Source organism: Chiroxiphia lanceolata, chromosome 5 (assembly GCF_009829145.1).
Source record: "Chiroxiphia lanceolata isolate bChiLan1 chromosome 5, bChiLan1.pri, whole genome shotgun sequence".
NCBI lineage: Eukaryota > Metazoa > Chordata > Aves > Passeriformes > Pipridae > Chiroxiphia > Chiroxiphia lanceolata.
This window is the reverse complement of record NC_045641.1, coordinates 14,734,180-14,762,038: the sequence shown is the minus strand read 5'-3', so window position 1 is coordinate 14,762,038 and position 27,859 is coordinate 14,734,180. Positions and strand designations below refer to the sequence as shown.

The 27,859-nt window shown below is 45.7% G+C and overlaps 1 protein-coding gene and 1 long non-coding RNA gene across 2 annotated transcripts in view; one reads left to right on the top strand and one right to left on the bottom strand.

Annotated features, from left to right (window-relative positions):
- Positions 1-27,033, top strand: part of LAMB1 (laminin subunit beta 1) — a 40,474-nt gene extending 13,441 nt beyond the window's left edge. Inside the window, exons 13-33 of the mRNA XM_032688376.1 lie at positions 734-869; positions 2,967-3,125; positions 3,906-4,033; positions 4,469-4,592; positions 4,995-5,199; positions 5,359-5,502; positions 5,599-5,830; positions 6,352-6,515; positions 6,983-7,207; positions 8,017-8,234; positions 8,336-8,432; positions 16,172-16,541; positions 18,165-18,349; positions 19,575-19,816; positions 21,288-21,491; positions 21,870-22,014; positions 22,759-22,966; positions 23,139-23,280; positions 24,101-24,277; positions 25,550-25,709; positions 26,583-27,033. Coding sequence (XP_032544267.1) covers positions 734-869; positions 2,967-3,125; positions 3,906-4,033; positions 4,469-4,592; positions 4,995-5,199; positions 5,359-5,502; positions 5,599-5,830; positions 6,352-6,515; positions 6,983-7,207; positions 8,017-8,234; positions 8,336-8,432; positions 16,172-16,541; positions 18,165-18,349; positions 19,575-19,816; positions 21,288-21,491; positions 21,870-22,014; positions 22,759-22,966; positions 23,139-23,280; positions 24,101-24,277; positions 25,550-25,709; positions 26,583-26,719 — 3,802 coding nt within the window. The 3' untranslated portion in view covers positions 26,720-27,033. The remainder of the gene's footprint in view (positions 1-733; positions 870-2,966; positions 3,126-3,905; positions 4,034-4,468; positions 4,593-4,994; positions 5,200-5,358; positions 5,503-5,598; positions 5,831-6,351; positions 6,516-6,982; positions 7,208-8,016; positions 8,235-8,335; positions 8,433-16,171; positions 16,542-18,164; positions 18,350-19,574; positions 19,817-21,287; positions 21,492-21,869; positions 22,015-22,758; positions 22,967-23,138; positions 23,281-24,100; positions 24,278-25,549; positions 25,710-26,582) is intronic.
- LOC116787108 lies at positions 621-26,719 on the bottom strand. Its single transcript, XR_004357172.1, has 3 exons — positions 25,109-26,719; positions 16,815-16,818; positions 621-631 (listed from the first exon to the last, which is right to left on the bottom strand). It is a non-coding gene; the product is annotated as an uncharacterized LOC116787108 (long non-coding RNA).
- Positions 27,034-27,859: the final 826 nt, after the last annotated feature.

Genomic DNA, 27,859 nt, shown 5'->3' with positions numbered 1-27,859 from the left:
AAATAAAATGGCTCATTACAAAGGAAGAGAATCTCTATGTCACCGTGGACAGACTTTCTGTGTTCCTTCATGATGTCCCTGTCCCACATCCCTGGCTGTGTCCGTCCTACTCTGAAGCAGCCAGGTACGGATTTTCTCCCCTGCGTAGCTGCTGATGGGTGACCCCTTGGGATGTGCTTTGCAACATGCAAGAGCAGCTTGACATCCTGGGGCACACAGGGTCATTTGTGTTCTTGCTCTGCCTGAACCCATACCAACAGATACGCTGCTTGCATGGCTTGCAAGCCTGGAGCCAAAGGCTGCTCTCAGTTTGCAGGACAGACATGCCACTTTATGTCTGTGGTAGGAAGTGAAGCTCCCAGGACTGCTGTCTGGCCCCAAGGAACTACCTGCATCCATAGCACGAAATCCTCTCACCATCCAAACAGAGGAAACCATGTGCAAACTGCATACTGGAAATGATCTCTGACCCATGCTTGCCCCAGCCTGAGCCTAGATTTTGTTTTGGAGAATGACAGTTGGGTTGAGCCAAGGCTGTGCCCAGGACCACACTGCCATTTTAGTAGTGCAGGTGGCCCAACTGCAGAGCCCAGGAGCATCTCGTATCCAGATGCAGCTGTGTTCAGAAGTGCTTCTCCTCCTGTGTCACTTTAAAAGTCAAAGCGGAAGAAAGCTCTAGCACTGTCTCAGCATAGCCAAGATGTGTTGTAAATTCATTGCTCTTTCATTTTAGCTGCTCAAGTGAATCTGGCCAGTGTGAATGCCGGCCCCACATGTTTGGCCGTCAGTGCAACCAGGTGGAGCCTGGCTATTACTTCATTTCACTCGATCATTACATCTACGAGGCGGAGGAAGCCAACTTGGGTCCCGTGAGTAGCACTTTTAGTGGTCTAGTGTGTCTGGAGAGGTGTGGGGAAGTTGTTTCACCAGTTGGGCGTTGGAAGCATCTGTTTTATACCCTGAGTGTTTTGTAATTAAAACTTCCAGAGTGTGGAAAACACAAAGCTGAATTGTATCAGAAAACCATTAACCTTTAGCTTTTCAATCTTATTATCAATAAATAATACAATAATTAGGGGGGAGGAACTGCCATTTTTCTTTTTAAACCTATTTCTTTGATCATGACTGTAGAGTTAGTTCCTTGTCACCATCCCTCTCTGAACCCGACTGCAGGCACACCCACCACACCCACTTCTGCTCCCCTTATCTCAGGAGTGGTGGGACAGACACTGGCTCTTCTCTTTGGTGCCACTGAAACTGGAAGGGAACAAAGCACGCATTTAAGCACATTGCTTCAGCTTTTATAGTTTCAGTACATCAATAACCTTTCTTTTATTAATTACTAAAACCACAGTTAATTGTGCAAAGAACTGGTTTTGTAATTGAGGTTGCCTCTAGCTTGTTTTGCCTGCTGGCATGGTACAGCAGTCTCTGGCTCTTTCTGTTGCCCACCACACAGCCTTGCTTCAATTCATTAACAGGAGCTAGGTGATTACATCTATTACTTTTGCCTCCAGCAACAAGTCAGGGAGATGGAAATAATGGTTTCTCTAAAGCAGCAGATCCTTGTCTGCCTGCAATTGGGGCACTTGGTCCTAATTTATTTATTTCAGGCAAACTGCAACCACTTTGCAGTTTCAGCCAAGGCTGAGGATTTTTTCTCTCAGATAACTGCAGAGAAGGAAGACAGTCCAGAACAGAAGTTGTACCACAGCAGAGGGCACATGAGCTGGCACAGGATTTGTGGTGCATTTGTGTGTGCCCAGCTGGAGAGGTGGTACCTGAGGCTCTATGAGGTTCAGAGATAGAGGAACCCAGCATGAAAACTCACCTTGCCAAGCAGAGCAAGGAGATGTACTGCTGGTTTGCCTTTTGAAATCTTAAAACTAAATAATTTTAAAAGCTGCCAATATTGAAAAGCTTTCTCACAAATTTGGTGGTAGAATAAAACTCTGAATTCCCAGCATAAGACAAAATGAAGTGGCACAGAGTTGCAGGGATTTACAGGTGGTGCCAAGCCCCTGTACTCCTCACACCTGCACACACTTGCGCAACTCCCACCTGCCATCCTTTCTGGGGAGCTTTGACCTTTGTGCAAAGCCAAAGAGTAATAACTTACAGTCAGGTTCTGTTCAAAGAGTGTGAGAATACATGAGGGGACATCCTGAAGTGATACATATATAGAGAGATATTTCCTTGCATTCTATCCCTTTCTACTGAAGCAGCTTCCTTAGGAATGCACAGGATGTCGTTCTATGGAGATAACTATTTGTAGATACAAATACATTTGAAACAGGAAATTTGAGTACCGCACGTTTCTATTTTCTGTTACCCTTTTCCTCTTCTTTGCTTTTTATGAAAAGTAGCAGATTAAAAACATGCCACCTCAGACTGAAAGGAGTGACCATGTGTTGATTTGGCTGTGAAACAGTTGTCAATGACTAGGCTCTATTATTTAGTGACACCCTACTCATAGTGACACCCTACTCGTAAGAGCTGTGATCTGCTTTTCAAATGTTATTTTGAGCAGTGGTTTGGTTTGGAGCAGCCCGGTGTAGTCAGGAAGCAATTAGCACTCAGCTTGGGTGGTTAATGGAACAGTGATGTGCCGCTGCAGTGAATCCTGCTGCTACAATTATGGTGTGGAAGTCCTTACAGTGAATGAGATGATGTAGCTGGTGGATTAGTTACTCTCAGCAAGTTTTTAAATTTAATTCTGCATCATCATAACAGAGAAATGTATTAAGAGTTGTGCAGTCTTGTTTTATTTTATTTTTCTTGCTTTTTGTATGTTAAGTGGAAGGGCAATGCTGAGCACATGTGCACAAAGAGAATTTGTGTTGTCTGGGATGCAGACTGGGGATGCTGCCATCCAGAAGTCACCTATCAACAGAACTCATCGCTTTGCACACTGCTGTGGGGTTTGCAAATTTAATATATCAGTATTGAAATTCCATGTTTTGTAGGGAGTGAACGTAATAGAGCGCCAGTACACTCCAGACCGCACACCGTCATGGACAGGCATAGGATTTGTGAGGGTCCCTGAGGGGGCGTACTTGGAATTCTACATTGACAACATCCCCTACTCCATGGAGTATGATGTTCTGATCCGCTACGAGCCGCAGGTATGCCTGTGAATTATGGCATTGCTGCTTTCCAGCAGGTGCTGGCTGTCCTGGTGCACAACTGACTGGAGCCTGACACTTTCAGGGGTCATCAGGGCTCAAAGACAAGGATGGGCGCTCAGTTAAATATCTGATATATGTGAAAATCCAAGCTGATGTTGACTATTTCTAGTGTTATTTGCTTTACAGTTTCTTTCATTATTACGTTGTTTCAGCACCTGTTTAATGAGCAAATTAAAAAGTGACAAGTCCCATCAGGACAGATTAGAATATAAATTTGGCATAGGCTGGGTGGCCGTCTAATGGCTGGCAATGCTGTTATCTGCCTTAGGAAACAAATTGCCTATCTTGGATGTTGAATGCCTGCAGCCAAGAGTTTGCAAGCTGTTGGCTCTGACTCGCAGAGTGAAGGGAAAGAGAAAGATCCACCCAGCTCCTTAGAGCTTGGCAGCAGCTGACTGCAGTGAATACTGAGGTGCAGTACCCAGAAGCGGGGAGAGAGGAGGTCACCAAACCCCGGTGATGCCATGGCACAGGTGGGGCTGCTGGCCACCTAATCCTAGTCATGTTGGAGGATGTCCAGGGCCACTTGCCTTGTCATATGTCAGCCCATACCTGCAGCTGATAGATGTCCCATTGATACTGGAGTTGCAGCCCTGTCATCCCCAAAGAGCAGCTGACCACCTTGTCTGTGCACATGCTTTTCCTGGTCTGAGCTCTGGATGAGTCCAGGAGTTTTTGATCATTGCTTGATGCTGATCCGGCTTTTTTTTTTCCCAGTTGCCTGATCAGTGGGAAAAAGCTGTGGTCAATATCTCGCGCCCAGGCAAGATTCCCACAGGTAGCCGGTGTGGCAACACGGTTCCCGATGATGATAATCAGGTCGTCTCGCTGTCACCTGGGTCCAGGTTGGTATAACTGCATGAACCAAAAGGAGGACAAAAAAATTAAAAAATTGAAACAATTTTCAGTTTCCTGTAGCCTCTATGAAAATAGGTGAAATTAAATTTCCAGTGGGTTATAAAAATGTATTTAATAATGTGTCTCTAGAATCAAAGCTTTTAAGTTTATTCTTATTTTCTGATCTGGTTTCTTCACTGAGTAAAGGGAGGGGGAGATGTTTGCACAGCCTGTGAGTGAACATCAGTGTGACTCTTTACCTTGCTGATAACCTTTTCCGGTTCTGATTTGCACAACCCTCCAAACCACCTTTCTCCCATCGTAGCTTTTGTTCTGTCCGGTCTTGGCTGCTTTCCGTTATCTCAACTGCTTTATAGGGGCACCTGAAATGCTTTATGGCGCTGTACGTTTGAAGTAAGAATTGTTTCCTGTTCCCAATCCAGATACGTTGTTCTCCCGCGGCCTGTCTGCTTTGAGAAGGGACTGAATTACACCATCCGTCTGGAGCTGTCCCAGTACTCCTCAGTGGATACAGAGACAGAGAACCCATACACGCTTATTGACTCTGTGAGCAGAATTTATTTCAGGTTTCTTTAGTGTCAAAATATGTGGGTTGTTTTTCTGCTAAGAGGCTTTTGAAATATTTTACAGGCCTGCAGCTACTTCCACAGACCTCTAGTCTTTTGGGGGAGGCTAGTGTGTGTCATATATGTCATAAGTATCAATGTCAACATCCATCTTTTTCTTTTGACTGTTTAAAATTTGGTAGATTGGGTAAGGATTTGTCAGATACCAGAACTATTCCACAAAGCTAAAGAAATATCACCATTTCCCTTCCAAATTCTGTCTGACTGTTTGCTTTTTAGCTAAAAAAGGATGGTAGAAACTGGGATAAGGCTCAATTTGCAGAATTTTGGTGGAGGCTATTTATTAATAGTGACACTTTGTCATTATAAAATTGCTTTGTAGCTTGTTCTCATGCCATACTGCAAATCGCTGGACATATTCACAATGGGAGGCTCAGGCGAAGATGTGGTCACGAACAGTGCTTGGGAAACCTTCCAAAGATACCGGTGTCTGGAAAACAGCAGGAGTGTTGTGAAAACCCCCATGACGGACGTCTGCAAGAACATAATATTCAGCATTTCTGCACTGTTGCATGAGACCGCATTATGTACGTAACCATCTACTTGTAGGGCAAACCGCGCCTGGAAGCTGGACGGCGCTTGTGGGCAGAGTAGTTTGCGCGGGAAAGGCGTGTACATGGGATGAGGCAGGGGGTTCATGTCCTGTGGCACATTACTCACTCTCTCCAATGCTTTTCTCTGCTCAGCGTGCCAGTGTGACCCCCAGGGCTCCCTGAGTTCCGTGTGTGACCCCAATGGAGGACAGTGCCAGTGTCGTCCCAACGTTGTTGGAAGACAGTGCGACAGATGCGCCCCTGGCACCTTTGGGTTTGGGCCAAGTGGATGCCGACGTATGTTGAACCCTTGGCTCTGGGCTGTGCTATGGTTGGGGCCCTGATTTTGCGACTTGTAATGGAAACTCAACCCCTCTCCCCCTCTCCTTGCAGCGTGCGAGTGCCACCTCCGAGGCTCTTACAACGCCTTCTGCGATGTGGAGACGGGCCAGTGCCACTGCTTCCCTGGGGTGTATGGGCGGCAGTGCGACCACTGTCTGCCCGGCTTCTGGGGCTTCCCCAGCTGCCAGCCCTGCCACTGCAATGGCCACGCTGACGACTGCAACCCCTACAGCGGGGAGTGCCTGAGCTGCCGGGACCACACAGCGGGACACAACTGCGAGAGGTATGGCATGGGTGCCCTTTCCCTGGCCCCTCTCCTTCCCCACAGCAGGATGGGCACAGCAGCTGTTCCCTTCTGGTGCTAGTGCTCAGACAGGTGTGAAGCCACAGGGAATGCCCCTGGACCCTGGGAGCCAGAGCAGCCCTGGTGGTCCTGGAGAATGTTGGGAGTGGGGACCCCTCTTCCCTACCTGCAGCCTTGCGCCTCACAGCAGTGCCTGCCTAACTGACTGAGAGCACATTGCAGGATGCCAGGCTTTTAGAGAGCCATTGCAAGCCTTCTGAGAAGCCTTGCAGTGACAGGGCTGACATCCAGCCTCAGTCTTCCTGCTCTTACACTGGTGTAAGCCAGACAAATTTGCCTCTGTGGACACAGCTGCTAGGAGAGTGAGTGGCAAGGAAGAGCCATAAGGATGTTTCTGCCCTTTGGTTCTTCACAGTGGTGGCAAAACCTGAGCTTAGTTACAGCAACGCTGCAGTGTGTTTGCCTGCAATTCCCTGTATGCTGTGTACTCTGTTGTGTAGGTGCCAGGCTGGGTACTATGGAGACCCTGTCCTGGGATCGGGTGACCACTGCCGGCCCTGCCCGTGCCCTGACGGCCCTGAGAGCGGACGCCAGTTTGCCAATGGCTGTTACCAGGACCTGGTCACACTGCAAGTCGTGTGTGTCTGCAGTGTGGGATACATAGGTACTTGGCGGGTGCATGGAGTGGGGCTGGTTGGGCTGAACCTCTCGGTGGGAAGGGGTATGTTCTTATGGGTTGGGTGTGACCACAGCACCAGCACCAATGGGTTGCTGCTGGAGGTCACCTCACTTGGTGCCAGGGAAGAGAGGCTTGTGCAGCCCATGACAGCACCACCATAAACCTTGTCTCTGACAGCGTGACGGGAGATGACCAGCGGTCAGCACAAGTGGACAGGACAGCACTAGAACTGAGGGGATAAGCGTGCTGCAGCTGGACTGCAGCACCATGCCTTGGTGACTTGGGGGCTACCATCCATGCTGCCTCAAGTTGCTGCCTCAGTTGTTTTGAGCATGATCGAGTTAATGGCCCCATTAATGGCCTTTACGGCCTTGCCTCAGTCTTGCTGATGACGGGGCCGCATGCTAGCGAGCCGCGATGGTAATTCTCACTGTGCCTGTTTGTTCAAACAGGCAGTCGATGTGATGAATGTGCGTCTGGCTTCTTTGGGAGCCCCGATGACATTGGCGGCGCCTGCCAGCCGTGCCAGTGCAACAACAACATTGACACCACTGATCCGGAGTCCTGCGACAAGAGAACCGGGGCGTGCGTGAAGTGCCTGTATCATACAGAGGGTGCAAACTGCCACCTCTGCAAAGAGGGCTACTATGGGAGCGCCCTGCAGCAGGACTGCAGAAGTGAGTGGGGACACACGGCTGCAGCCCCTGCACCAGACATGTCAGTGGCAGTGGCCACCTGAACTCTTTTACCTGGGAGCATTTGGGATGGAGGGAATCCTCATTACCTCCAACTGGAGTTGCCTGCAGCTGCCCTGCAGCTCAGTGGAGGGGGATCCTTTATGTTTGACAGGGAGAACAGAGGCAACATTTACATGGGCTGAAAGGAGGAGGATTTTGTGGGAGGGGGTTTTCTCTTCCCTCTTCATACCAATCTCTGTTTATCTCTTCTCCAGAGACAGGGTAGTGGGGTGAGAGTTTGGCTTTTGTTTACACTGGGTCCCTGCAGGTGTGGCTGGGCAGTGGGAAAGAGGCCTGTGATGGGGAGGCAGACGCAGCTCTCCTGTGGCACCAGGCACAGCCCAGCAGGACAGGTGGTCACTGGGTGGGAGAGCACACCATCAGCCACTTCTAGCAGATCTGCCACCCTAGCTGGCTGACAGGAGCTGGGCAGACTTGATCTTTGGTTGGGTACAGAGAGAGGAAAGGAGAAGAGCATGAAGGGCTGGGCTGCTTGATTGAAGGGCTCCTGTGACCTTCTGTGTGGTAAGGCAGAAGCTGTAGAGGTGGCCAGCCTGAGATATGAGGAGGACTCTTGGACAGTGCTGAGTTTGTTCAGCATTGGGTCAGCCAGGCCTGGCCACAGGCACTGGGATGTATCAGCATCTGCCACATCTCTGGAGACTCAGAGAACAAACTAGATGTGAACTCGGAGCAGTCTGGTAGCGAGAGGGCAGGCTGACATCAAGGTGCTGTGCTCTTTTCCTCAGAGTGCGTCTGCAACTATCTGGGCACCGTGCGGGAGGACTGCGAGGGCTCAGAGAGCTGCCGGTGCGAGGCAGCCACGGGGCAGTGCCGGTGCCTCCCCAACGTGGTGGGGCAGACCTGCGACCGCTGTGCCCCCCACACGTGGAGACTGGCCAGCGGCACCGGCTGTGAGCAGTGCGACTGTGACCCCTCGCGCGCCCTCGGCCCTGCCTGCAACGAGGTGAGGGAGTGCGGGCGTGTGCTGGCAGCTGGGCCTCTGCTCCGGTGCAGGGATGGGCCGCTGAGGTGCTCACATCTCCTGATGGGTTGCTTTTTTGGCAGTTCACAGGGCAGTGCCAGTGCATGCCAGGTTTTGGAGGCCGGACCTGCCGGGAGTGCCAGGAGCTTTTCTGGGGTGACCCAAGCGTGGAGTGCCGAGGTGAGTTCAACCCTGGTGCCTGCTCCACTTGCTCCTTTGGGAAATGTCTGTGTGGTCCTGTTGCACTGGGACACCGTTGCCGGGAGCAGCCTGCTCAAGCCTTGGAAATGAGGGAGGGGAAGGCATGGGGGGGTCTTCCCTGAGGTTTTGGTGCCTTGGGAGACGGGATATACAGCAGGGGCCCAGCTCTGGGCTTGCTTGTATTTTTCTTGTCTGACCTCTATTTAGAAACAAACCTCTCTGTTTAGAAGGGTAAGCAATGCTGTCAGGTAAGCCAGCATGGTAAGAAAACATATCACAAACATTAGGGATTGAGAATTGGTCTGGAAACCAGTTTCCTTTGTCTTTCAGTTGTATGTAGCTGAAGAGCACTTTCTCCTCTTGTGTCTGCTTATGGAGACTGGGCCTGAATAAATAAGTTTTTTTTGTTTAGTAGGAGACTTTCCTTATATTTCAGATGAAAGTAAAGGAGTGAGCAGAGATCATGCAGTGGGTTAGCCATAGCTACATGCTGTAAAACAGAGCGCCAAGAAGTTGCTTGTTTAGAAAACTGGATGCTCTTTGTCCTTTCATTATAAACAAGTCTGTTCATTAGCTGGAATAGAAACTTCAAACATTGTCCAGACCAGAACAAACTTGTATCTCTGATCTGTTCAAATAGGAACCTTTGCCAGGAGGGTTTGCAATAGGTTAAGGTATTTTTTCCTGCAGGGAGGAATGTGCTTGCTGTGGTCTTTAATAAATCCCTTACAATAGAGATACCTTAGAGCCCATTATCTTGGCAGATAGGCAGGTCACAGCTACTTGGTTACTGCAGCAGATGAAAGGACTGGGGAATTGTCCCAGTTTCTGAGTACATATTAAGTTTCTTGGGGGGTGATCAGCCTTTTTGGAGAGGCTGTGTGTGTTCTGGCATGGTGAGGGGCGTGCTGACCCTGCTGGCTCCAGGGCAGTGATTGTCTCATGGTATCAGTTGTCTCCATCAAGGTTTATTGATGGTGTCCATCTGCATGTCTTATCAGTAGGATTTTGCAGCATACCAGCGTTTGTGGTCTCTCATGGAGTTTCTGCTGCCTTTCAAACATGTAAAAACCTGCTTTTTAATGTTTCTGAAGTAAAGAGAGAATATATTCTTCAGAGCCTGGTTTTACCACGCAAGAGCTACATTCTCCTTCTAGCCCATTGTACTTTCTGACCCTAGGTGATACAGGAGACTCACTCAGGTGGAAATGCAGATTTTCCTTCATGATTAGATCCAACAGAGGTCTCTGTGACAGATGGGGAAAGCGGGTGCCCAGGGCTGAGCCATAGCAGCCTGCAGCGTGATGCTCTGGACAGGCTCCAAGCGTGCGCTCGCTCATGGAACGCATCCAGCCGTGTGGTGCATAGTCTCCCCGGCGTGGTGGGGTCAGTGCCTCCTGCCAGTCTCCTATCCTTGCTTGGCACGGAGACAATCAACTTCTCAGCCCTCATTTAGCCCTGGAGAGTGAGTGGTGATGTTCAGGCTGGCAGACGTGCAGCTGCCGTGTGGGCAGGTAGCAGATCTCAGTGGTAAGTGGTTTGCAGGCAAACTGGAAAACTGTGCTGTTTAAGGAGTTGCAGAGCAGTGTGCCTGGAAAATAGCTGAAATCTGGCCTGTGGCCAAGGTGAAGCTGGAACTGAGATGAGGCTTTGTCTCAAAGATGTTGGCTCCAGTTGCAGGGGAACATGTGGACTCCTGGCCATGGCGTTTGCCACCTGCCCTTAGTGGCATGCTCATGTTGGCCCAATCAGCCAATATGGCATTTTGTGCTGCATTCAGGAAGAAAATAGAAACCAATCTGGATGGGGAACAGCAAGAGCTCTGAACCCTGTGAGTGTGGACAATCAGCCTTCACTGTGGGCATTGAGCTGATGCAGAAGTGTGGACGTCAATCCCAACGACTCCAGGATGGGATCCTCCACTGTCTAGGGCAAGTGGCTTCTGCTCAAGGTTGGAAACCGCAGGGAGAATCAGTCACTCCAGGGACAGTGATGTGTGATCTGTTCATGAGAGGTCTTCAGGCTGCTGGCACCGAGAGGCACAAGCTCTTGATGAGGAATGGCAACTGTATTGCTCATGTTGCTGTGACACCCTTTACGATACTAAAAAAACCCAAGTGCCTGCAAATAATCTCTGGACACAGCTATGTGGAGATGTACAAAATTGCCCATCTAGGACAGGCCAGGGATTTACAGGCACTTGCAGCAGCAGTGAGTTATGAATGTGGGTCCTAGCATGCTCTGCTAGAAACAAGGCTCTAGGGTACACTTCCTTGCCACCCCCAGTGATGGCAGTGACCATTGACAGCTGCTGCTGTGACTTGTATTGTAGAAACCTTGGTAAGACCAGAGCTGATGAAGCAGAAGCTGGGGAGGCAGGTTTTTGCACCTGATCAATGTGCTTTATTTGCAGTCTGTGCTTCCTGCTGGCTCCCTTTTGCATGTCTGCAGAGATCACACTGGGACCAGACTGCTGGGGCAAGCTGAGATGGGTGCCTGTGTTTGGGCAGCATCCCAAGCCCTTGGTACTGGGTGCGGTCTCAGCACCCACAGATGTCCATTGGGGATTATACACCCACAGAGAGCCTGTAGGACTGGGTCTTCAGAGACTGCTTACTCCTTGTGATTCAAAAAAGCACAGTATTTTCTCACTAAATTTGGCACAGCAGAGGCACAGAGGATGGGGAAAAGCCCAGACAGGGTGTGTCTCAGCCTTGTGCGGGTCCCTGTGAGGATGACAGTGAGCAGGAGCCGTGCTGTGATGTGGCCTGCTTGGGGGGGCACTGCCAGCCCCTCTGCAGGACTCTTCTGGCCATTGCTCCAGCTGCGAGCAGCTCTGCGTGAGCCTGCGCGTGAACGTGTGCGTGTGCCGAGAGTCCTTGCTAAGGTAGTAAATAACAGGATTATAGAGTTTGTCAAACTTGAGTCTCCCAGGCATTCTGCTGGAGCTTTTCCAAAGCCTGGCAACTGAAGTGCAGGACTCTGCATGCTGAGATCCATGCTGACTTCAACCCACAAAGCACATTTCTAGCAGGAGGCTCCAGGCTCCCAGGAAGCCTCTGAGATATGGTGTGGCTGCAGATGCAGCTCAAACAATGCCTTTGCGCAGTAGATGCTATGAGTTTGTTTCATGTAATATAAATGAGATGACAATTTTACTGTCATTACTGTTTTAATAAGTTGAAAAACAAAGCAGAGTGCAGTTAGTGAGATTGGAAGTTAGGTGGTGTTGCTGGTTTTTTGTGTTGGACATGGGTATCAAGCCCTATTGTAAAAGCACAGAACTGAATTGAACTAAAATAAAAAAAAAACCTTTTTTTAATCAAATACACACTGCAGACATTGCCATTTGAGAATTAGGTTTGTAGTCTTAATTTAACACCTGGCTCTTAAACTATTCACATAGGCTGTTTTTATAGGAGGTGTTTATGGTGTTGACCGAAGACTAGCAGATGTTTCTTTTCCTTCTGTGATAAGGGTCTAAAAAAAGTTATACAAATCCTACACTTAAGAAAATACAATTTCCACTTTGAGTTTCATAATTTCAATTGACCTGTGGTCATAAAATTTTGTAATCTATATTGTTTCCAGAAAATTGCCCTTTTGGTAAGGTCTTCTAGCATGTTAACATGCAGCACAACTCCAGTAGTTCTGGGCTGCTATCTTTCTTGACATTCCTGCTGAAAATCATAACACTGAGGAGTTAGCACTATGCTTACAGGGTAATTTGAATCAATAGCTGATAATTCAAAAGAAATTTGCTAGCTTTGCAAAACTTTCAACCTTACAAATTGCTGAATGGTTTTCTTATCATAGTGCCTCACTGTGACTGGGATATGATGCCAGAAAATCATGTTTGAACAAAACCTTTGTGTTTTTTCTGTGGAGGAGTTAAACATTTGATGCTTGCTCTCCTCAGTCTCAAGCAGTAAAGAAAATATTTCTACAAAAATGATTTCTACATCATCCTAGACAGAACAGAACACTTATTGCAGGATGCTAGGAACAAGCAAGGAATTGAACACTGAGACTGGTCTTTATACAGCCCATTCAGTATCCGTTATATCATCTCCACTGTAGTATTAACTGCTTGACACACCTTAGCTTAAATTAAGTGATGTGCAAATATTCTACATAATAAATTACAGTAGTTTAAATGGAAATGAGTTCTAAATATTTAAAATCAGAGGGAAAGGTAGCAAAGCTGTCAGAGTAGGTGAAAGATTAAGCAATTCATAGATCCTTGTGAGCTTAAAGCAAACCTCTTGAACTAGTCATTTGCTTCTTTTGGATTTCTCCCTTTAGTTTTCTACAATATTTCATTCAATATACATGTATGAGTGTTACTTCTATCTTTAGGATCAGGGAAAAGGAGGAGGAGAAATGCATTGATCAAAGTGATATAAAAATTACACATGGATACTCTATTTGTGCACGCGTGTATGTGCACATGCGTTTGTGAACAGACACAGCTACAGTCTTTTAATCTGCTAATCTCCAGGTCCTGACTGGAGAAATTGGCTAAAAAAATTTGTGTCAAAAATGTTATTTCACTTAAATTGGAATATGCCACAGAAGAATCTCTGATGTAAGCATTCAATTAAAGAAAACAATACGTCCAGTTCCAAAATGACATTTCAAAACAGAAACCTATTGTTTAATTTAGTAAATACTCCTTTGAAAATCCTTAAATTTTTGGCCAACTATTTCAAAAGTCTTCTTTGCCTCCACTGTGTTTTCCATGGGAGGTACTGCAGTGTCCTGCTCTGCTTACTCAGGCAAACTTGCTTTTTTGTCACTTCAGGAAAAAGTTGTGCTCTGCAGTCTCACAGAGACTGAAGCCAATGAGTTCTTGGCAGGCAGACATTGCCTGAGGCAGAGGTGAAACCTATACACTGAGCTATTTGCCTGGTGGCCCAGCAGGGTTCAAGGTGCTCCTCACTACCTAGAAGGCTCTATATGGTCTTGACCTGGGCTCGCTTTCCTTCTCTTGAGAGCTGGCCACAGCTAAAGTCAGTGGAGGGTTTGATCCCTACTATGGTGTTAAGGGAAGATGCTCTTTTCAATGGCATTGGACTATATGATCTTTGCTGGGGTGTAAAATAGCCCGATGATGGTGTCCAGGGCACAAGGTACAGGACTCGTGCACTAGAGGTGTTAGAGATGGTTAACGTTTGAAAGCTGGTGTGGTACTGTACATGGTTAATGACTTGGGAAGATCATGAAGAAAAGAAAGAGCAAGTGTGAAAGCAGCACTTTTGAAAGATGTTTTATGTATGTTGGATTCACACTCTGAGGTAATTCAGAGCCAGCATTGCCTGCTTCTGGACTTGATAGACAATCCTAAAAAGAGAAATAACTCACAGTAATGTTTCTAGCTGCCTTGTACAATTTTCTCATGGGTCCCACAAAACTCAGTTTGGGAGTTTTGGAGGACTGGAAATGTGATGATTCTTCCAACTGTTGCATTGCATTTAGAATAAATTACTTCTTTGCTCTTTATCATCTCCCAACAGGCAGCTGCAGAGTTTGGGTTTTCACTTTGCAAACAAGTCAGTACCTAAATTCTTTTCTTCCTTTCCCAGCACTTTCTGGCTCCAGAGATTTTGGAATCCACATTACCATGTAAATGCTACTAAAGCCATGTCATCTGCTTTTTGTGAACATGCAGGTATTCAGGAGTAGAATTACTAACATGGGGTTGTTTTTGGTGTTTCTTTTTCACTTTAAGCTTTTTAAATCCACAAGTAAATATAGTGATTTGATTTGCCAGAAGCAAGTATTCCTGTAACTTGATCGGACCTCAGGATCTTTGAGAAAAACCACATGCCATTTAGCCTCTTTCTATACAGAGGAATTTGGACAATTCATCATTATACTCAGGGCCTTATTAGTTGACAGAAGGGTTAACTGACCTTCAAACAGGAACTCAACGGTTTGCCTGCAGGGAACATATTCCGTGGTGAGTTGACTACTTAAGCACTTTCGATGTAAAGTAAAAACAATCTCTTGTGTCAGGGTATAATTCAAAGAACAAAGGACCGTTTTGCTCAATTGTCCAAGCAGCAGAAGTTATTTTTGTCTCTTGCCTATCACATTCACATTGTACAAGAAAGTTTTGTTGAAGAGCGATTTGTTCTGCTGAGGCTCTTTGTGTGATTTTTGAACTGAAGACCACCACTGTGTTCTGGCATTGAAGCAAACAATGTACAATCTTGAAAACAGCTTTGTGTTTTGCCCCTTTTTCAAGGGGGCATGTGCTTGGGGTGTGTGAATCGATTTATGGGCCTTTTTGAGCCATTTAACCTCCTTCAAGGATGCCTGGTAAATGGATATGTAAGTGAAGTATCACTGTCCTTTCCCTGTTTAAGGAATGTGCTCTTGAACTGCTTCGGGTGTATTCTGCCATGATGATAGTCAGAAAACGTGCATGTTTTCAAAGCCTCTCTTTCTGTTGTTTGCTGCCATCTCTTTATTAAAAGCTTTGCATGTTGGTGGTGCCCTCTGCTGCCGCTGCCTCCTGTGTAATTAAGGAGGAGAGGTCAAGTGGCAGCCCCGCTGCATGGAAACGCTTCTCCTGATAGCATTATTGTGTACAAAGCATGTCTGTGCTTTTAGAAATGACAGTGCATCAGTAAGTTAATTAAGTAACTTCTCTCCATGGCAGGTTAGTACCAAAGAAGCGAATTTCAGGAAGGTGTGAATATTAACTCCCAAGCTGATGCTCTAAGTGTGCAATAATTAAAAAAAAAATAAAAATTATAGTGTTAATCATCCTCATTCCCATTTGAGGGTAACAGTGTGTAGGCTCTTGGTCATTAGCACCTCAGGGCTGACAGGGCTGCCCATGACCACATTCTTTGTTCTATTATACTTTTCACTGCCAGATTTTTTTCTCATTTTCTGTGTACCCAAAATGTCAGCCCAGGGCCAGATTCTTTGATGTGTGTTGTGAATGTTTTCCCACCATCCGTGGCAGGAGCATGTCCTGAGCCAATCCCTGTACCTCTGCATAGAAGATCTCTCAAGGGATGTTACTCCATAGATTTGCCCTGTTCTTCTTTGAAGCTACCTGAGCTTTTAGCACCCACAGTGTCTAGTGGAAGGAAGCTCCACCACTTAACTAAGTGCCGTGTAATCAACTATCTCCTTTTAGTGTGCTGTTTGTGGGAGGTGCAGGGGAAGGTGGTTGGGTTTTTATCTGCTGGGTTCCTCAGTTACCCTTACTCCTGTGCTGGAGGAGACAGTAAATAGTTGTTCCTAGTTCCCTTTTCCCATTTTGCTCATGTTTCATGCACAGACTCTCTGATGTGTGTCTGCCTGTTGTTTCTTTTCCTGTGTGGAGAGTCTTGCTCTACTCGCTCTTCATTGTAGGAGTGAAAGTGGGATCTTTGTCTTTAGTTGCTATCCAGTTGACATCCAAACACTGAAAGAAGTGGTGTCTATCCTTGCTCCATTATTGTTCCTGTTTCTGAGATGTCCAAATCCTGGTCTCTTTCTAGAGTTCTTTCCCTGTCTCTTTCCCCTTTCACACTCAAACCTACTTCCCCTGTACCCAAGTGATATATCCATAATTAGCTTTTTATAATCCAGGCAGTGACCACTTCTGCACTCATTTCACCACTTTATTTATAAATGGGGTTTTTTTCCCCACCCTGCCAACGTTGCTGTCATTTCTCTCTCCGTAGTCTTCACGTGTGCCCTTTTTTTCCTTCCAGCATGTGATTGCAACCCTCATGGCATCCAGACGCCGCAGTGTGACCGTGCCACTGGGCAGTGCATTTGCAATGAAGGGGTGGAAGGGCCGCGCTGTGACAAGTGCTCCCGGGGCTACTCGGGCTTCTTCCCCAACTGCGTGCCCTGCCACCAGTGCTTCGCCCTCTGGGATGTGATCATCAGCGAGCTGGCTAATAAGACCCAGCAGTTCCTGGACAGGGCTAATACTCTCAAAATCACTGGAGTCACTGGCCCATACCAGCAGACACTCACCACGCTGGAGGAGAAGCTCAGTGAAATTAAAACCATCGTCACTCAAAATCCAGCAGCCGAGCCGCTGAAGAACATTGGAAATCTCTTCGAGGAAGCAGAGTGAGTACAGTTGCAGTTGCATGGATAAGTCTAGCGTGAGAAGGAGTGGGAGTTCCAGTGAGATGGAATTTACTTGAGTGACTGTCTCCCCAGCGAGGTACGCTGTGCCAGTGTGTCCTGGTGCTGGTGGAGCTCCTGGCCGTGCTCAGCACTGGCAGTGAGCATCCATCCCACGGTGAGCATCCATTCCACAGCAGAAACCCAGAAACGTGGCTGGGGCAGGCAGGAGCCGTGCAGCTGCCACGTGCTGGGCAGGGGTTGTCTTGCTCCCACTGCTCTCCAGGCAGCTAATTACCAGGGAGCCACTCATGCTTGCCTTGTGCTGCCCTGGGGCAAAGGACAAACACTGCTATTATGTGAGAGAATGAAGAGAGGGAGAGATTAAATTCCTGGATTTCCACGTGTTGCTGATGAGCTGGAAACTTGGGCTCCTTTCTGAATTCTGAGCATGTGCAGGGGGGAAGTATCAGCTTTATAATAAGGATTGTTTCCATTTTTCTCAGTGTTAGGAGCCTTGTATTTTGTTTTAGGGCTAAGCATACAAAAGATAGTTGTCTGTGCTTTTGGAGATGGGTCAGTCTAACATTAAGTAGGATTACAGATGCTTTCTAGCCCTGTCTACAACTGCTCCAACTTGTTTATGCATTATAAAGGGGACTGCACAAAGCAGAGGGCTGAGGATTAAAGCATAAATGTCTCAATCAGGGATAGCTTGTACCCTACAGCTCCCTCTCTCCAGCTGGAGAGCTGGGGGTCGCTGCTGCTTTTGGACTCTGTGTATACTGAGGTAGGTCAGAGCAGCTGAGGAGCTGCTTTTCCTTAACACACATATATATGCATCTGTTCTTGCTCCTCTCTGGGCTTAGGAGGAGTCCTGGAAAACAGCAGGCTGTTGGGCTATTGAGAGCTGTAAATTTGTCTCAGAGCTTAAATACTGCCTGATTCTTTCAGAATGCTGGGTTTGATGTGATCACCATGGATGGGAATAGCTTCCTATGCCCATTTCTGTTCTGCAGCAGCCTTGACATGTAACATTCACTTGCTTTTCCTTTTAGGGTTATCCCACTAGCTAAAGCCTGCTCCGTGGCTCACTGAGGCCACGCTGAATGCTGAGGGCGGGATCTTTACAGACAAGTTAAAAGAATCCATTGTGTTAAGACTCAGGCTCTCCCCCAGCCCTCGCCTGCTTCCTGAAGTTCAAATCTGTCCCATGAGCTCGTAGTAATCAAAACTGCATTTGTAGCTGTGTGGGATGGGAAGCAAATTATGTATGGATCATAGTAGTCAACTCTGACCTATGCAGTTGCCATGATACAAGATCATTACACCAGTCCTCTGGAATCTGCCTCCAGTTAATCTTACACAAAGCAGCTGTTTTCTGAGCAATTTGGTGCTTTGAGTTTATAAATGTGCTGAAGATTAAAAAGTAGTTTTGTGTGATAAAGGAAACAAAACAGTATTCTAGATAGGCATGTTGTTACAAATCACTTAGAGCTCCAATGAGGGAGTACGGGTCCTACCGTGGCAGAAGCTAGGTGCAGCTCTAGCCACCACCCTTCAGTGAAGCATCAAGGCTTACAACCCTTCCTCCTCCCGCTGTTGAGTCCTGTGCCTGTTTTACAGAAAGCTTACAGCAGATGTTACAGTTAAGATAGCTGACATAGAAGAAAACCTGTCAGCGTTAGCAGCAAAGAGCAACAGCACAGACACTGACCTGAGCGCGCTGGAGACAGATGCCAAAAGCCTCGACCACGTCGTGAAAGAACTTGCAGAACAGCTAGAGTTCATCAAGATCTCTGATGTCCGGGGTGAGTGTCACAGGGAGGGGCAGAAAGCAGTGGGGTGGCTAAAGACTTAATTAGCGCGTGGTTTTAAATACCAGGTTAATCTTCTAACTTGTAATAAAACACAGTTCCTAGGAGGACAGCTTCTTTCTGTGCATTAGCAGAGTTGCTGATACAGCAGGAATTTTTGCCCCCTCACCCTGTCTCTCTCCCATCTGCACATTGCAAAGCTGACTTATTCTCGGGGCACAGAATTACCTTAAAGTGTGTTGCTTGACACATTTTAGATGAGACACAACGGCAGAAAGCGCACCACAGATTCCAAAATACGCCTGGACATCACCCTTGCTCTCCCTGGTCTGTTAAATGGCTGTTTCTGTTTGAAAAAAATGGGTCTTTGTGACTAAGAGTACACTGTAAAGGGCCCAGTTCTTCTGAGCCACCCAAGCCTTGCATGCCTATTGGCACACTGAAATGTGCCAAGAATCAAAATTTGTTGGAGAAAGAGGAATGTCACCAAGTTATTTGGAAATTTGGAAAGCTGACTTCAAAGAAATGATTTGTTAATTTTTCTTTTAAATTTCCTAGTTTGTGGGAAGTCTGAAATTGTTTCCAGTGAACATAGGATATTGCACAGTGAGGCAAGTGGGGTGTAGAACAGGGGAGTCCCTGACTTGTGGCATTCTGCAAAGGAAAGCTGCCCCAAGGTGCAGAGTATGGCTATCCCCACAGGGTCCCTCACACCCACTCAAGGCCTCTCCAGGAGTTGTGCCAAACTAACAGTTCTGTAAGTCAGCATCGCTCATCAAGCAGTTGTTTCTTGAGAAAGCTCTGACCAGTTTCCAGGCAGTGGCTCCATAAGCCAGACATCCCAGAGCACACAGTAAGAATTAATAGGATAAGTGAATCCTTAGAAAACAGACTGTTCCTCTAAAAAACTTAAAAGGATCCTCCTGGATCTCCTTTTGACCTTAAGGCAAGCTGAATTCAGTCACTAGAGTCAGAGAAAGGCTTAACTTCCAAGTCCAACTTGACACACTGTCCACCATCAAAAAAGCAAGCTTTTTTTTCTACAACTGGCTGAATTCTGTCAACCTAGCAATGGCACTGAACACAGCTGCAAAGGTCAGCGTTTCATTTAATGTGATGTGAGATATCGTAACCCTGATGTGTCATCTGCTAACATCTATAATACACATTACTTTGGGTTACTAGCAGATTTCTCATCAGCTCCATCTGATTTCTACAGGAGCCTTGGATAGTATCACCAAGTATTTCCAGATGTCCCTGGAGGCAGAGGAGAGGGTCAATGCCTCCACTGTTGATCCCGATAGCACCGTGGAGCTGTCAGCACAAAGGCGGCAGGAAGTGGAAGACTTAATCAATGAGAAGGAGGCCCAGTTCAAGGCTAAACAAGAGGAGCAGTCGCGCCTTCTGGATGAACTCGCAGGCAAGCTGCAGAGCCTGGATCTCTCCGAGGTGGCTGAGAAGGTACACAGCTGAACACAGCTGAGAATCACTGGGATAAAACCTGCTGCAAAAATAAAGCTGGGTTTGTGAAGACGCGACAGGCAGGGAGGAACTGTAGGGCGTGACAGTGAGATATGCAGTTTGTTGATGAAAAATGCATGTTGCTTGGTTGGTGGGGTATTCTGTGGGCTAGAACTGGGCTGTGTAATCAGCAGGCTCTGAGACCTACTGGCTTTCAAGCTCCAGCCTTTCTTGTTGGTCTCCCCCCTATCCTTCCCAGCCCCAAAAAAGTACTGGCCTTTGTATCACCCCTGCCTTAACCCAGTGCCCTTTGCTGTGGACAGAGCTCCCACATGTAGAAAAGCATAGCAAATCTGCTGGGCTGAGAGCCATCTGATGAGCTCTTAAACCCATCCTGAGTTCAGTGCTTGCTTTCTCTAGGCTTCCCTCTTCCTTTCTGCAGCTCTGTAGGGAACATTCTGGGCCTGTACGGTTCCCAGCCAGGCAGCATTTCTGACAGGCTGCCCACCTCATCATCACCACATGCTCATCCTCCTCCTGCCTGAGACAAAGCAGAACTTAACAGGGAGCTGGAGTCAAAAGGACATTTTCTCTGTTGAAGCTGCCTACTCATCTGTAAATACGATCAAGGGTGGCTTTTTCTTGGGAGAGGCTGGGTGTTCCCTCAGTTTCACTTTGAAGTTGTCCAGCTGCATTCAGAGAACAATCCCTAAACAGTCCCTAGTGAAGGCAGGCTGCAGGGGACCACTCATTAAATCCCGGGGGAAGGCCAGGCCTGTGTTAGAGGGTGAGTTCTTCACACACTGAATTGTCTCTTCCTTAACAAGTAGCCCAAGTAGCCATGCCTTCCACTCCCCCAGCCCTCTGTTTTTCTCTGGAGGCAAGAGAGATCTTTTTGTTTAGCTTTCCTTCCCCTACATTCCTGCCTGACTGTTCTTGAGGACTGAAAATCTTGGGTAGATGTTTATCAAGGCAGTAAACACCAAGTTGCTTCGAGGTGTAATCATGAGACACACAGAGCCATAGACACACACACAAAAAAAAATCTTTCTGCTTTCTAGCTACTGCTGGGTTGCATGCCAAACAGGTAAGAGGGACTCATTTACACTTCACAGGAGACAGCTGCAGTTAACTTGGCACAGCCCCTAGGTTTTCCCAGGGAGATTTTTTGGCTGCAAAACCTCAGTGACTATCATTTGGCAAAAAGGGAGTGGGGGCTTGAAAAGTGAAAAGAACCTCACAAGAATGGGGAGTTTTCTCATATTGCCTCCTTTGTTATGTCATTGCCAAACTAACCAAGTAGTGGGTAATTCTCAGTACAATGTTGCTGATGGAAATAGATTTCCTTTTTTAAAAAAAAAAAACAACCTCTGAAATTTTCTGGTACAGCAGTGTCCTACTCCAGCCCCCCCACAGTTCAGCAATGGAAATCAGGCTGTGACTGCTTCCCTTGTCTAATGTGTCCCTGCAGACATGTGGCACTGCTCCGGGAGCCTCCTGTGCCGAGTCCGAGTGCGGCGGCTTGAACTGTCAGACGGAGGAAGGGAAGAAGAAGTGTGGAGGCCCCGGCTGCGAGGGGCTGGTGACCGTAGCTCACAACGCCTGGCAGAAAGCTATGGATTTTGACAGAGACATCCTCAGTGCGTTAGCAGAAGTTGAGCAACTCTCTAGAATGGTAATACGCCAAAGCCATTGTTAGATATTAAAAAAGAAAAAAACCCTTTTGCTTGTAACACAAATTTAGAGGCTAATTGACAAAGTATGTGCTGGCTTACTTCGGAATACTTCGAGTTGCGTAACCTCATCGTGCTTGTAAAAATCCTCAGCAAGTGAGCTTGCTAAAGTGAAGCTTCATGGATAACTAAACATCAGCCTGAGTTGTTTAAACTAGCACTGGGGGTATGGATCAGGGCCAGCTTCTAAGTGTTCTGTGAGTTTTATGAGAAAAAGCATTCCTCATTACTATTACCTCTAACTCCAACAGAATTGTTTTAAAACAGGCCTTAAAGCATGACAAGATATGCAATCAAGCCTTCCATTTTCCTCTCTTTAGGTTTCTGAGGCGAAACAGAGAGCTGATGAAGCAAAACAAAATGCACAAGCAGTTTTGCTCAAAACCAATGCTACAAAAGAACAAGTGGACAGAAGCAATGAAGATCTGAGAAATCTTATTAAGCAGATTAGAGACTTCCTAATGCGTAAAAACCCTTACATTTTGATTATATTTTGATTCTGGGTTTGTGAAAACTGTTTTTAGATCTGTATCATCCTCCAAGGGTTAATGCAATAGTTGTGTTATTGTTCCCTGCCCCCCCCAGACAGACTTAGTGTCTATGATGAAATCTGGAAACATGAGAAAACGAAGACAATAGGAAAGTGAGAGCAAACTGTGACATGTTCTTATGTGCATTTCAGCTGAGGCTGTTGTAGTGCTGTACTTAGCCAAGTATGTTCATAAGTTCTGGCTAGAAAGACAAAGTAGTATTAAAGGGGAAGAAAGTCAGAAACTGTGAATTTATCTCTCTATAAGAAAGCATGTAAAGGTTAAATGAAAGCCGTGTTTGCCAGCAAGCAGCAGCATGGCAAACCCATTCCTTCCCTGTTTGCACAGGGCTGAGTATGCTGTTAGCACAAATACATTTACGTGCAGCTGTTGGCTTTGTTTCCTGGGGCTCAGGTCCCCCCCAGCTAATCACCAAGATCTTCAAATGGCTTCCAAGAGAGCTATGCCAGCAGGGCCTCCACACCTGCTGGGCCTCTCCCAAGAGGGAATTTCCACCCTAAGGAAGCAGTTTTAACACCTTGATTTTCCATAAGTCTGTGGGAAGAAGTTTTCCTGTGATTTTCCTTCTCTAGGGAGCAGCTGGACAAGAACTTGAGTACTGAGACTTGACAGAGGGAAGCTTTTACTCACATCTTTGTTATTTGTGTCCATTTACTAGAAGACAGTGCTGACCTGGATAGCATCGAGGCAGTGGCTAATGAAGTGCTGAACATGGAGATGCCAAGCACTCCCCAGCAGCTGCAAGCCCTGACAGAAGATATTCGTGAGCGTGTGGAAAGCCTTTCTGATGTTGAGGTCATTCTGCAGCAAAGCGCTGGAGACATTGCCAGAGCAGAAATGCTACTGGAGGAAGCTAAAAAAGCAAGGTATGCAGCCCTGTTTCATCTCATTGTATGAGAAAGTGCAGTTTAACTTTCCCTGATGTAGATTTTCATTCCTTCACTAAGGGGCAAAAGTGTTTCTTTGCAGTGTGTGGGTTTTTTCCAGTTCCAAAGTAAAAGCATTTTTAGCATTAACAGAGTTGTTCTTGCTCCACAGCAAAGGTGCGACAGATGTTAAAGTCACTGCAGACATGGTGAAAGCAGCACTGGAAGAAGCTGAAAAAGCTCAAAATGCAGCTGAAAAAGCCATCAAACAAGCTGATGAAGATATTAAAGGAACTCAAGACCTGCTGACCTCAGTGAGTTTTTTATTACTATTTCTTATGATATAGAAACAGCACCAAGTCTGATACTTGGAAACTGGTGTAAGCCTGCCTAGGGAAGGCTCTCGGGTACTGCAAAGCAAAAACTGCACTTAAAATGGATCTAAACCATTCCTGCCTTCACATCAACTTTTGAGTGAGTATGACAAATGCTAGGGGACTATTTGCTCACAAAAACCCCATCAGACAACAACAACCAACCACAAAAAAAACCCCAAACCAAACTGAACCAAAATATGGGCTTTTCTCACCCCATATCCTGCACTGTCCAAGTAAAATGAGCAGGATTGTAGCCTTCTAATGCTAAAGCAAGCCACACTGGCCGTGTGTTGCAGCGTCAGACTAAAATAAACGAATGCTGGATTGAAGGGGCAAGTGCTGTAATCTTGTCAGATAAAGTATTTTCAAATTTCATCTCGAGGCCCTCAGGACACCATAGTGCTATCTATACCCATGAAGCTTGGCCAGTTTAAAAGCTTCACAAGTCCACTATCACAGTCTGAAGTCAAAGGTCTGAAGTTTTCTCAGCAGATTAGGCAACTCTTGCATGTATAATGCAATCAAATACTTTTTAACCATGTTCAATAATGCTTTTGCAGCCCCATATGTACTGTTTTCAAGCAGTGGGTTTTTTCACCCTGACTGCGATTGGCCATTTTTAGCAAAACTAAAACAACTGGTTTTTTAAATCAGACCTACAGACATGAACTAATTAGTTGAGCAGAGTATATCCAGAAAGTTTAGTAGTATATCCAGTGTCTTTTGAAAGTGTAACTCTCATCCTTCTTTCTATTAGATTGAATCTGAAAATGCAGCATCTGCAGAAACACTGAACAATGCTACCTTACGTCTGTTTGAACTAGAGAGGAGTGTTGAAGACCTTAAGCAAAAAGCTGCTACAAATTCAGAGAATGTGGACAACATAGAAGACAAAATTATTACTGCAAAACAAAATGCTGAAGAAGTTAAAGAGGTGAGAAGCTCAGGAAAGATGCTAAGGGAATGCCAGGAATGTTCCTTTAGCTTTGGCTAAAAGAACATCAGTGAATACATATGATCCATCACATTTATTGGTCATGTACTGGGGGTAAAAAAAATCCCAACATCTACACACTTATCCAAGATAGCTGCTTTTTACTTTGGGTCCAAATACAAAGAGAGAAGTATTGGGAAGTTTTCAGGTTCCAAAATAGCTGCAGGAAACCTGTCACACTGTCAGCCTTTCACAGATGTTTCTGGCCCTCAGCTTTACTATCTGCCACAGGAGAACTGGTAATTTCTTTTTTTCACTTGTATAGAGTATTTATGGTGCTATGACAATAATAGCTTCAGGACAAGCAACCCAGAATTTGGCATACATGGAATCAAGCAACAAGAAAAATCATGACCTTATTATAAAACTAAAGTAATTTTTAAATATCAGAGATGCAAGATTTTTTCTCTGACCAGGTGGCATTGCTCCCAATGTCTGCTAAACACCTTTGTAATAGCAAAAGAATGCTCATTAACAAAACAATTGACCAATTTGCCAAAGGAAGTTTCATTACTCCCATCTCTTGTCTGTAGTTAGCCCATCAGGCTCCAGAGAGACATTTTCTGCCAGGAGAGCTGTATTATCCATCAAATCAACAGTATCCAAACACTAAGTAATATCTCAGATGCTGTCAAGTAAATGTGAGATACTTCCAGTAGTACTGCTGCAGTTCGTTAACTTGCTTAATGATTGAATTCCATTGGACTTCTCAATCTTAACCCCACAGAGAAAAGCACAGCTGAGAAACCAACCTTGTGACTCCTCCAGCACCTTCATCTGCACAAACTAGTCAGCTGTCTCATTACTGAAAGGGTAACAAGAGTATTCCTCCCCAAATGCAAGCATTCAATCCAAAACAGTGCCAGTTCCTTACCACGTGTAGCTTTCCAGCTGTACATTAGTTACAGAAGTGTGTAACTAATTAGTTACAGAACTGTGTAAATTAATCCCATAAATCCCTGCCAAGTGACAGTACTGAAGCAATAAAACAGCCACAGATCTGCAAAAGAGCAACTTATGAGTCTTCACCCCAGCCCTTAAAGTCTTGAATAGTAAGCAGGAAATACCCTGAAACTGTTCCTGCTTTTGTTAACTGAGCTAACAGCGTAGTCTCTCCTTCCACCCAGATTAGTAAGGGTGGAGGGAGGAAATGCCAACTCCCACTGTACTGGCTGGCGCATGAGCTCCATCTTGTGCTTGAATTTGGAACAGGTCCTCAACACGGAGCTGAGCGGCAAGTACAGAACCGTGGAAGAACTCATTGCCAAGAAGACTGAGGAGTCGGCTCATGCCAGGAGGAAAGCCGGCATGTTGCAAGATGAAGCTAAAGCCTTGCTGGCTCAAGCAAACAGCAAACTCCAGCTGCTCAAAGGTAAGGCTGTTCTGAGGAGGTAAGGTGGCACCTAAGCACATGAAACAATTTCATGCTGTTATTGTATTCATCAGAAGTGGGGGGGGGGAAAGGAACTTAATTGTTACTGAAGCTTGATCTGCTTTCCTTATTTTTATGGACACAGTACAGTTTTTTGAATCAGAGATTTCTATAAAAGAAGCTGAAACTTATAGGTGAGACACAAACTTGTGGTATGGCACCCATCACTGCTCCCAGAAACCACTACAGGGAAGGAAAGTAACTACTGTGCTTGGGATGATGACTAACCTGTTCAAGCAAGACTCCCATCTTCAAACAGTACTGCCCCCCCCCCCGAAAAAGCTGTTAAAACAAAAGCTAATCAGGACACGAGTTCCCGTTTACAGATTAATTTAACATTTACTGTTGACAATTAAGGTTGAGTGAAACAGGAGGAGGCCATCTGCCCTGGGATGCTACCAGGGAGGGGAACTAGGTTTTCCTTCTGGTTTTGCCAGGCCAGGAACTCATTCTTCCCCTCTTAGCTATTCCTGCACAGTTTCAGTGACTTGCTGAATAGTCTTAATCACCAGAAGCCAAAACATACCACTGTTCTCTAAAAGCCACCATAGAGCAAAGAATGACAATTATTTTCACCATTAATCAAAGTATACTTTTGAATTTCCACCTCTGGAAAATAACTTCCTTGTTGCTTTACATCCCAATGTTAAGGAAACAAAAAGGTGCCTTTGCCTTTCCCCCCCTCCCCAATCAGATTATCTTTCACAATAAAAATAAATATGAATAGTACTTTATCCATAACTATAGCAATTTACATGTCACTGCATTAAAACACCCCAAATTAAGATGGTTTTTCCTTTCCTTTGCTTACAGATCTGGAAAATACATATGAAAACAATCAAAAAGTTCTAGAAGACAAAGCAAAGCAGCTGGTGGAGCTGGAAGAGACAGTTCGGTCCCTCTTACAGACAATCAGCCAAAAAGTTGCTGTTTATAGCACTTGCTTATAAATGGGAGTGGGAAATGCTTGTGTTCAGGATGGGTTTTACAAGTATTATACTAGTTCTTTTTGACATTACACTCAGGCCTGATAAGGTGAATAGGTTTTATATTGACTTTAAAGTCACAGAACCAAAGACAAATAACTTTTTGATGTTGAAAATAAACAGTACTTTTGTATCTCTGTATGTACCTAGTACGACTCATTAAGTTCCTTCCTATTTTCAGTAGCTGCAATGGTACATCAGTTAAAGCTTTAGCAAGTCTTGTTTTTAAACTGGTTAGAGATCTAATAAAATACTCGCTTGAACTATGTAATTCTAAATAAGGGCTCCTATTACTGTGAAATATAGGATGGTGACTTAGACTGAATTACCACTATATGAAGAAATACCATCCACGTGTGGTTAGCTAGTTACAGCACAGTACTCAGAAAGGATTATTTACCCTCTGCATGATATCTGTTTAGGCTTGACACTAGTTTCATGTCACTGATTAAGGAACACTTGATATGTGAAGTGGAAACTGAAGAGGTCAGTACTGAAGGGGTGAATGCACCAAATTTATGTGACAAACCAAGCCTGGAATATTAATCCTGTCTGGAAACGAACTACAAAGTTCACGGGGCACTTAGTGTGAACCAGTTAAGAAGCTGTATGCAGACAGATCTCTAAGAACAGCCTGTACTTAACACAAGTAGTAAGACTTTTAAGAAGTGCAAGAGTAGCATCCGGTTCACCATACTTAAAGTGATCTGTACAACAATGCACCTTCAGACAAACACACAGGATGGCACAAACTGATTTACAACATCCATCAGCTACACAGAGCAGCACCAAAAAGTGCAATGTGCACATCCTCACTGCTATCTCTGACCCAAGGATTGTATCTTTGTACATACTTTGACTGGCACTTTACCTAACCTTCACTAAACAGCACTGAAAGCCAGGACAACTATGGAAAGATACATCACTTACTAAGCAAACTGATGTTTAAATAAGTTATTACCCCTAAGCTACAACAAAAATATCCATTATAGGAATTGATTACCATACCAGCATCATACAGGAGTTCACTGCCAGTACACTTAGCAGCTGTTGAAAAGTTTGCCAACTTTGCAACACTCAGGTTTTAACAGCCATCAGACCACT